Below are 11,396 nucleotides of genomic sequence, written 5' to 3'. Positions count from 1 at the left end.
ATTGAAGCTATGTGGTCGAGGCTGAGAGAGTTTTCTGACCTTATCATGGTCTCAGAGACCTAGTACTATGTAGCCATATGGATGAGTTCCTTTACCTTATGCATTACGATTTTAGAACCTTTGAACATTTTTCTAACCTTGACAAGTTTTTGAACCATGTAAAAGAAGTGTACCTACTCTAATTCTTTGGTGTTGTATAAGATATTCTTACCCCATACTAAATGTTACCTGATCGGCTAATATTTCTCAAGATCACTTGAGATTCGTTCAAAGGTCGTCAATAAATCATAGTCTCGCCGAAAATTATACAAAACATGATAACAAATAACTGATAGCAATGAGATAAACACTTAGTGATCGGTTGAACAATGTAACTTAAATAACTGTACACTAAATAGTTCGATGGTTTACACTACATTTAATTACATTACGATTAATAGATTTGTTTAAGATGAATATACCAAAAAAAGTGGAGTTTTGTTTGCGATCTGATTATCTATCTACTTGAAACATGATATTAAAACAGAATTTTTTAAAACTCCATTATACTCTCTCTACTAATTATATGAAGGTTAATAACACTATGAGAATTTTATATAGTTGAAATCATGAGTCAATTGAAGCTAGACCACCATGAAAAACCTGGAAGCACTGGATGGCCATTTTATCCTATTGCGGGACTCCTCAGCAGTGCGCGTCCACGATCCCACCATACGAAATTCGAACCCAGGACCTATCAGTCTCGCGCGCGAGCGCTTAACCACTAGACCACTGAACTGGCCAGCATCCAGCGGTGTTAATGTCTAACTTCAACCAATCCACGAAGTTAAGCAACCATTCACCAATGTCTTCACTGAGTTACTGTCTCACAACAGACCTGATTGAACTCCACTGGTCACTGCTTCTCACTAGAACTCCAGGAAATACCTCATGGAGCCAGTCACTTTGTAAACATATGAGCATTATTAGAAGAATTAATGAACACAATCCGAATACATTTATTACTTCGTCTTAAGTGTTGAGCACTGTAAGCAAAGTATAATGTTCAATGTAAAGAATTCAAAATAAGTAAATACATATAAATATGTATAATAGAGACTAACTTACATAAACAGTAAAATACATATTAGGTTTAAAAGGTCTAACCATTCCTCCAAGAAATTTAATTAATGGATTAGATGAATAAACTTTTGTAAATGCCCAACCAGTTCGATGAGTTTTTTCCCACCAATTAAAATAAGTTACATTTACCCAAATTTCTGTATTAGCCAAAGAAGAATCAATTGTAGAACTACTTATAGCTTGACGTATTTCCGACATAGGTAATAGAAAATCTCCAATACCATCTAACTAAAATATAAATATAAAGCTGGTGCAAAATTTATACATAACCAACAGTTATCCAATAGTCAAGATGTCTTGATATAAACATACAAGGTGTTAAGATCATTCTTTGAATCCTCCTAACTGAAGTATACGTTCTGTATATAAATGTGCGATTAATAGACACAGAAAGCCCAGATATTCAAGCAGGTCACCAAATCAATTGGAACTGAATATCTATAAGCAAAGATGGATAGTGGCTAGTAGTGGAATTCAGGACAAGGCGCGTTTCTTCCTATTTGGGACTCGTCAGTTGGATGTACCTGCATCTCAGAGTTGATGTTCACTTTGGGACTCAAACCCAGTACCTTTCGCTTCAAACGCCATCGCGTTGTACACTCGGCCACTTGCTTGTGCGATAGGGTGAAATTTAAATTCATTCGTCCTGGATTCCACTGCTAGCCACTATCCATTTTTGCTTACAATGCTTGCGAATTTAGGCTATATCGAGACAATACGCACAGTATGCACATATGCCAATTAGAGACTGATCAGTTGCAGTCCTAACACATTGATGGGAAGATTCAAACAAACAATACTAAATGAATTTGAATATCTATAGCTTATTGAAGTACATATCTGATTAAAATATCTCTGAATAGTTTTTCCATACTTAATCTTCATTTCATAGTATAGGAAATTCAGAACTTCGATAATACACAAGAATATAAAACCATATGAGTACTTAAACAGAGGTTGATCCCATATCCTACATAAATGTAATTCACTGATCTGACCGTTATAACACTGGATTATCAACAAAATGGTCATCGAACTGAATCATGGTCCACTTATATAGGTTTGAACAGATGATTAATATTACTAAGCTTTACACGAAGACAAAGCAAGGCTCGAAGTCAAATACATAATTGTGTATTTGATAAGTGGAGTTATATTTAATTACTTAACTGATAGTTCTGTTTTTAGAATTTTTGAATGATGTCAAAGTCTATATATTTAACATGACTGGAAAGTCTTCGTAATAGGATTGAGAAGGAAACACACGATAATCTTATATGCAAAAATTACGAAACCTACTCGACAGCGTAATAGATATCCTATGAGTGAAGAAAAAAAATTGAAGTCATATTTCATTTGCTGAGAGTTACTAAGGGTTGTGGAGATTTCTCAGTTAAAGGCTAGTTTTCATCCGGAAGTATATTAAAAATCTAAGAAAAGTGTTTCATAACAGTTTTGGACTTGATAGTAAGGAACACTTGGTACACCATATTTTTTCAATAATTTTTTAGCTGGTCCACCAACCAGGTTAAAGCGCCGGACATTCGCTTTTCGTCTTCTGAATTTCGTTAAAAACACCCCCACCACGAGAAGGCAATGAGTAGGACTTCCCTGGCGGAGGCTGTATACGCGTGACCGTGTGAGAGCATTTCGAGAGAGAGGGCGGGCCCTCCCCACTCTCGGTCTTACCAGGGCATTTGGGGATAGTAGAGTTCAGATATGGTTGAAATTCTTAGTTTTACTATGATAACTGACTTTAACTAGACAACCAATGGAAACCAGGAAGGACTAAACAGTGTTTTATTCTTTGTGCGGGAATCTTCAGTAGTGCACCTTCATGACCTCACAATAGTTGCAGATCAGAGCCTTTAGATTCTGCGAAGAGTGCTCGGAATTCGGAAAATTTATTCGGAATCCAGTGATTTAGTCAATCAGCGATATTGGATGGAAGTTTAGTGGCTTAAAACTGAAGTGCCTGGTCTATAAGACCTGGCTTTAATCTTAAGCAGGGTCGTACATAGATAGTGTTAAGAATTCCCATACAAGAATGAAATATATATCCAGAGAGTTTTGGTTCTCGGTGGCTGTTTAACTAAAATTCGCCTGCGATGTATGACGATAAAATAAGGACCTTTTGAATTATAGAAACAGGCTGAATGATACGATGAATCCCATAATAAGGATCTGAGACATTTCGATTAATAACATTTGTAAATATCAAAAACTTGAAAATAAACAACTTACTGCTAATAAATAACGTCTGAATTCAGCTCGAGGTGGATTAGTCCAACGATCAGCTCCTGATTTCCTTAGTTGAATTAATACGGTAGCATTGCCTTTAACAGCTTTTCCACTAGTATAATTTGCAGATATTAAACCATAAAGGCCAAGTTGATTATCAGTTATTCTAAGTGGAAGAGTTACATTTACATCCCATAAAGGTCTCCCTTTAAAAAAGGAAGAAAAATAGTGAAATAATTAACTATTTCAGTGAATAGAATATTGAGTAAATCAATTATTAATAGGAAGTCTACTTGTTCAACACAGAACAGTTAAATTCAGATCCACTTGGTATTGTTCATTTGAATCTTCCCATTGATGTTTAGGACTGCAACTGATCACAGTCTCTTATTGGCATATGTGCATACTGTGCGTATTGCCTCGAAATTGCTTTAATTCACAAGGATTCTTAGCAGAGATGGATAGTGGCTAACAGTGGAATGAAGGACTCACGTTTCGTCCTATTTGGGACTCGTCAGCTGGATATACCTGAATCACAGAGTTGATGTTCACTCTGTGACTCGAACCCAGTATCGTTCGCTTCAAACGAATTATGGATATTAAGCCATCCATTAAACAATATTTATATTATCAATGAAAATATGTATAGTAATTTTAGTAAACTAATTTTTAAAACTTACAATATTCTTTAACTTGAAATGTTTTTTCAGCTGAAAATCTTTCATGATTAGCACGTATTAACCAGACACCTTCATGAACTTGATCAGATAATGGAAAATCTAATTCAATTATACCTGAAATTATAGAATCGAAAGAAACATCTCCTGTTATATTGAGTTCTTTCTTTTTTTATATAACAAATCTCGATAAGTTATAGTTTTAGATGTAGTAAATGAGAACTCAGGTGGACAAGACCAATTTATTTAAGCGATCACACTTGCAGTTGTTCTGCTCACCGTACCACTCTCTTCTATGCTGCAGTCTGTGCCACGCTCTCCGTCAAAATATTGAGTCCACCGACGCGCTAGCCTCCGAAGCGATACCGATTTGCATGATCATCTAAGTCCCGGAACGTCTCACTCCTTTTCTCCGTTGACAGCAACCGCCACAGCCAACACCGACTCGTCAGAACACTTCACCCGACACCACCTTCCTGTACCAGACCTCCCCAACTAGTACCCCTCCTCCCAGTCCCATAATGGAGTCCGCAGAACTTCACCCTCCCCGCCTCTCCTTTGGTAGCTACACCGAATGAAGTGAACGAACATTCAGGTGAGGAAGACCAATTTATTATCTAATACTAAATTACAGAAAGTCTTGGTGAAATATGAAAACTATGCATTAAATACATAATTTGCATATTTTCTATCAAGTGACTCTTAGAAAGTTCATCGTTCCTCCATTTCTGTTGTTATAAAAATTACTCTTTGCTTACATTGCTGTTCTCTTCAATTCTATCTTCTCAACCTTCTGCTGTCAGGCATGCCGCTTCTGACTGGTTTTAAATACTACTTGTGTCGACAGACATATATAGCATACACAACAGGGGAAGTGTAATTATCTTCATACACTGTTGTATGATATATCTATCTATTGCAATTCATATCTCACCACTTATAATTATCAATGTTGAAGTGGCCATAAATTGTGGCTGATATATCGACACTTTTAATTGCTTGATACAAAGGGTAAGAATAATATCTAATGATTAGATTTTTTTATTTCATTAACAGGTAAATGGCCTATAAAATCTACAACTTATGTTTTAAGCTACATTTCATAACTCAAGTACAGTTAAGATCTTGGTACCAGTGATGTAATATAGATAAGAGTGGCAGAGTATTTAAAAAATAAAATAAGAAATCATTGAATCCAAACCTTCTGCTGCTAATCTAAGTCATCATTCAAACAGAGTTCTTAGTGATAATTGTGTACAATTGTGGTGTATGCTCATTATGTCGGCAGTCGGTCTGGTGTGAGATGACGTCAAATGGAGTGTTCTGGCGGGTCAGTGTTGGCTGTTGCGGTTGCTGTCAACGGAGAGGAGCAGTGGGACGTGAGGTTTCTGGGAGGAAATTGGATATAAATGACTCAGTGGGTTGACAATACTATGGAGGTCAGTGCGCCGACAGACCCGGCATTTTGATGAGTGTGACCCAGACTGTGGCAAAGAACAAAGTGGCACGGTGAACCGAACAGCCAGAAGAGCGACCGTTTAAAGGGGGGGACAAGTGTGATGTATGCTATTTATGTCGACAGACATAATTAGTATGTAACACTAATCAGAAGTGGAATGTTTGGAACAAGAAGATTGAGAAGATCGAATTGAAGAGAATGAAAATGTGAACAGAAAGCAATTGTAATAGAAATTAAGGAACGACGGAGTTTGAGACAACCGTTGAAAGATTTGAAAATTAAGTATTTAATGTATGGTTTTTATATTTTACTAAAGAACTCTGTAATTTTGTATTGAATAATAAATTGATGGTCCTTACCTGGGTGTTCGTTTACTACACAATCACTTTTTTGCAATAAAATAGTAGCATATCTTGGTATATGCTTGTCACTAATCTCATGAAGTTAAAATTTTTTAAAATACAAAGAAAGAAGGGTAAAGTTATACCATACTATTGACCTTAAGTGAAGCAACCATAATTAAGACGGCGCCTATGGATTTTTGCGCGAAATTGAGAACATACTGTACGGTAGCTTGCAAGCTAATAGTAACTGGGTGAAATCTGGCAATGTTTGGTGTCTGAAATACTTGAAATCGATAAGAAATAGCTACAATGCAATCAAACAGTAAACATGATATGATGTTTGAGCAAAATTGCAAGGAATATTTACGCCCCATCTAGATTCAGTTTAAGTAATTGCTGGGATTCAGTGTATAGTCAAGTGGGTTTGTGTAGCTGGGTAGTGATCTCTCACTTTAACTCCTGACTTTAAATATCAGCCCTAATTTTTTATACCTTTGTGAACAAAAGGGTTACTATTATAACTTGTGGCCTTGTACCCTATTAATATATAACGTGATGATACCGCCAATTACAGAACAGTGAGTTATCGACCGGGCCAATGACGCATAAACCTGTACGAGCAGTCTAGGTTCCTTATCGGTCATTCTTCCTGCTTGGCCCTGCATATTGAGTCCAGAATACCATTCGCAGCCTCCACGATACGGATCGTATATTTCAAATATACTGGGTTTATATACAAACTAAACAGACCACATCACACCATAAAATGGAAAATAACATTTGTACAAGATCCAGTCAAAAGTGCTAGTGATTGTGGGAGACTGTAATTAATAGACTAGGTACAACCTAAGAACGGTAAATCGTATGATAATAGTCTATAGATCAGAATAAAGCTTATAATAAGAGGAATATGAATATACATAGTTTAGTTACTTAACAATTACACAATAAAAATACATGTGTAGTATTAGTATTATAAATGGATCCCAACAGTTAGCATTAATTATTCTCGTCGGAATATATCAGTTACACAATATTATTACATTATAGCTAATATCAAGTGGTTGACAAAAACCTCACTAGGATATAATCCTAACTCACGACCACAGACCAAATCCCAGCCTCCAAATGCCCTGGTACGGCCGAAAGTGGGGAGAGTCCCCCCTCCCTCTCCAAATGCTCTCACATGACCACGCGTATAAAGCCTCTGTCAGGGAAGTCCTACTCACTGCCTTCACGTGGCATTACTGTTGTTTACGAAATTCAGAGGACGAAAAGCGAATGTCCGGCGCTCTAACCGGGTTGGTGGACACGGTGAGTCCACCTAGGGGAGTTGGAAAACCCTCATTCCAAACCAACGGTGCACATGGGCTCCAGTATCTCGAGGGAACAAATTGTTGGTCATCAGCTACCATGGGACTGCATCTCCTCACGATGCTCCACTGCCTTGTGAACTAGATCTTCAGGTCAAAGGCTCCAGGTGTGGTCCCCTAAGAAAAGCACCTGCTTCAGTCTGGTCACCTGGGCAGTATCACAGCCCTCATACAAATCGAATGAGATTTGTGCGGCGCATATGTATCTGGTGCTTCCTTGTACCAATGTTTGTGTGTTTAAATAAATAAATAAATACCAACTCCTAATATGTAACTTAACCTTTTGTCTTTATTAGAAAGAATAATCCATCACATAATGCTTAACTATTCATATCAAAACTGTTATTCTACTGTAAGTTTACAGCATTTTATTGTTGGTTGTTTCGTAACTAAACATTCCTCCTTCATTGAATGATAAGTTGCTTAAGGTTGACAGTATAGTATACTTGTGCCAGAAGATCTATTAATCTTCCTTCGATTCTTATTGTTTTGAGAATTTATAGTGATTATCAACATGTTAGTATTAAAAGAAAATTAGGCGAGACTATATTTTATGGACGAGCTAATCAGAAGCGTTTGAGGGATTTCAAAGTCACAGCACCAATTTCAGGATCTGATGCTCATGTACGATTGGTTCACAGAGGATTTTAGAGAAGACGTGACAATTAAGCGGCTACATTTAATGGGACAACTGAAAAGTTCCTTTATTTGCAATTGCGGGTATTAAATGACTTGTAGACCTTGTGCAGACTACCGTGATGTTGTCCTTCGATGTAATATATATTAGAGGAAGAAGTCGGCTAGAATAGGAACATTTTTCTCTGGATCCAGATTGAAACTAGGGCAAATAATACTCATTGCTGCGAACTGTAAAATAAAAGCACCAATATTATTGGCTGAAATATTCGCAGATCTTACTGAAGCTTCGGCTGTTCAGAGGTATGAGTGTTGTAGGGATATATGCGTGATGAAAATGACAAACTTACATAACCGGATTACACACAAACAATATTGAAGCTATGTGGTCAAGGCTGAGAGAGTTTTCTGACCTTATCATGGCCTCAGAGACCTAGTACTATATAGCCATATGGATGAGTTCCTCTACCTTATGCATTACGATTTTAGAACCGTTGAACATTTTTCTAACCTTGACAAGTTTTTGAACCATGTAAAAGAAGTGTACTCACTCTCATTCTTTGGTGTTGTATAATATATTTTCATTCCATACTAACTGTTACCTGATCGGTTAATATATCTCAAGGTCACTTGAGATTCGTTCAAAGGTCGTCCATACATTATAGTCTCGCCCTATGTATATATTTTTCCACTTGAATATTTAGTGACTACTTATACTTATTAGTAGTATCATTCAGTTGTTAACTAATTATGATAATGGTAGAGGGGATCATCAAGTCTATTTAAATTATATAGAAGGAAGTATTTGATTGGTTAAAGATAATAAACAAAAATGGTATTATTAAACACTACTAACTCACCACCAATATTTGTCATTGGATTTAACCATCGTTTAAATAAATTCCCTGATGCATCAATTACATCAATACTAACTAATGAACCATAAGCAGGAGTTAAGTCTGGAAGCATTGGAATAACACGAAATCGAACTATTTGACTTTGATGATATATTGGTTTACTAACCTAAATGAATATGTAAAATGTAGAACAATTTTTTTTATGTATTAAAAATTAAGAAATAATAGTTTTCATAGTTGAGATCATGAGTCAATTGAAGTTAGACCATTATGGAAAACCTGGAAGCACTGCTTTAAGGCCGTTTCGTCCTATTATGGGACTCCTCAGCAGTGCGCATCCACAATCCCCCACTCGCGAGATTCGAACCCAGCACCTACCAGTCTCGTGCCATAGCACTTATCCGATAGACCACTGAGCTGGCATCCAACGGTGTTAATGTCTAACTTCAACCAATCCACGATAATAATTCGTTTTAAAAAAAAGATAAGTAACTTATAAGCAGAGACTGACCAGTTACAGTCCTAAACATCAATGGAAAGATTCAAACAAACCATACTAAGTGATAAGTAACTTAGTTACTATACATTTTTTTCATGATTCCATCTTTAAGTTGAAACAATGAATATTGATTCTTTATAACATCTGATAAATCTCAATAAACTTGAGAGAATACGGTGTAGTGTGGTCTACTTATATCCATATAAGTAGTATATTGTGATGGTCAGACATAGAATGTATTTTGGCAGAAGATCGATAAGGAACGGACAGGAATGAAGCGCAATCGGTACAAAAATGCATGAACAATGAAATTAGAAAAGACCGACCGATATTTACAGAAGGAACAATGTAGAATGAGACAATTGATGGTTATTTTGCAAATTAACTGTTTGCTGTATGATTATCAGGATTTAGTGAGAGTCTATAATTTGTGCTTAGATGCATTCAATTGTCCCTGCTCGTCTTCTTGTTCACTACAATGGTATTTCTGAATAAGATCTTTATCTAACCTTGATTGTAGGCTTTATTTATAAACTTCTTCATTAAATAAGTCGTTATCAGTTATATACTAGATTTTATTGAAGGGAAAACTAAATATAACTGGTCCACAGTGTTAGAAAGTATAGAATGATCTTTCCTAAGAAAAATGCTTTAAGAAGTAATGTAATAACAAAGTAATCTATAATACGGTAACTCTTGCCCTTATTTTAATCTGATTTGCATTCGTTTGCAACTTTCTGTTGTGCGTACAAGCAAAGTCTTTACTCATTAGATTCTGTATTAAATTGCTTCACATGAATGAAAGCAAATGTTTGGAGTTACGATTGGTTATTCAATAGGTCAGTCATGGTTCAGTGGTAACATTTTAACTATTAGGCTTAGTGAGGTGGGTGAGAATCCTTAAAAGAGTATCAGTTCTTTCAAGATCATAGCTATTCCTTGCTGATGAGTGTCAAATAGCATAAAACCAAAGTCTTGGGTTTACCGTTGGCTACCTCTAATCACCTAAAAAGATACTGAGTGACGGGAAATTTTATTTTTAATTGAAGACATTGTGTTAAATGTTTTCTCAACGTTTATAGATTTTGGTTTGTAACGCTAAAACTATGGGGAAAGATTGTACAAAATGACTGTCAACATTTTATTTCTTATCTAACCATCTAAATTAAAGTTCCAGAATAAAATTTAGTACCAACAAGGACACTCTTCATCAAGATGTATTGAACAATTTATGCTCTCAGAAGGATTCAAATTCATGTTACTCAATGCCTTAGTCAGACATAGTTTCAAAGCAGATCTGATCAACGAGAGATCTCCTATAGTATTGAAATGTTCGTAAACTAATTTATCAATGATTCAGTCAGTTAGTCATTAATTAGTAATCGATGTAATGTTGTCTAAACTGTCATGTTGACCAGGCTGCAAATTCATTAGTGATGAGAGTTGCTAATAAGCCTAACCAAAGAGTACAGATTTGAAATGACAGAGAAAGTAGAACGACAAAATAAAGAGTAGATAATTTCGGACTTTCTTGGAAAAGGAAGCTGAACTTCATTCTAATAAACAGTAATTATGTTAATACATATTGAAGTACTTTAACCCAAGAAAAAGAAAACATTTTGTAATCTTTTATAATCACTTACATGTATAAAGATTGATTCAGATTGTTCAGAAAATGTTAGTTTTGTAAGATTTGAAAATAAAATTGAAGCATTGGATACAATAGAACCTTCAACATGTAACCAGTATGTACCAGTTCGAGCATAATTAGGTACCTGGGAAAAAAGTTTAAAAGAAAAATTCATTTTGTAAAGGTAATGATCACACAATTGGGCAAAAGTATTATTGATCAGATCTATAATCATATGCTCACTAGTGACTGACTGAAGGGGATGTTTCCTTGACGTTCTAGTCGAACTCTGGGAACTCATCTTCGTAACCAAATAATTCTCCTCTTGGAGGATCTAAGTAACCGAAAGAGATAAAGCTTTTACTTTGTAAAGAAACATACATTTAATAAACAACTCATAATTTCGGTAGCCATTTAAATGAACCTGTGTAGGGTAATATTATAATTATCTGAAATTACAAATTTAAAGTGTTAAGCTGCAAAGTGAATTGTTCACTACTCTCATTATAGAAGATCCGTAGAGATTATAGGATTGTACAGGTTATATCTCTGACCTTA

The 11,396-nt window shown here is 35.7% G+C and overlaps 1 protein-coding gene across 1 annotated transcript in view; it reads right to left on the bottom strand.

Annotated features, from left to right (window-relative positions):
* Smp_133880 (putative alpha-2-macroglobulin) overlaps positions 1 to 11,396 on the bottom strand; it is a gene marked incomplete at both ends in the record, with an annotated part of 67,849 nt that overhangs the window by 54,758 nt on the left and 1,695 nt on the right. Inside the window, 5 exons of the mRNA XM_018799860.1 lie at positions 1,147 to 1,350; positions 3,367 to 3,569; positions 4,044 to 4,157; positions 8,713 to 8,875; positions 10,852 to 10,983. Of these exons, the coding sequence (XP_018653731.1) occupies positions 1,147 to 1,350; positions 3,367 to 3,569; positions 4,044 to 4,157; positions 8,713 to 8,875; positions 10,852 to 10,983 (816 nt within the window). The remainder of the gene's footprint in view (positions 1 to 1,146; positions 1,351 to 3,366; positions 3,570 to 4,043; positions 4,158 to 8,712; positions 8,876 to 10,851; positions 10,984 to 11,396) is intronic.

The sequence above is a fragment of the Schistosoma mansoni genome, chromosome W, assembly GCF_000237925.1.
Source record: "Schistosoma mansoni strain Puerto Rico chromosome W, complete genome".
Taxonomy (NCBI): Eukaryota; Metazoa; Platyhelminthes; class Trematoda; order Strigeidida; family Schistosomatidae; genus Schistosoma; species Schistosoma mansoni.
The sequence above is the reverse complement of the archived record's forward strand: the minus strand, read 5'-3'. Positions and strand labels throughout refer to the sequence as shown.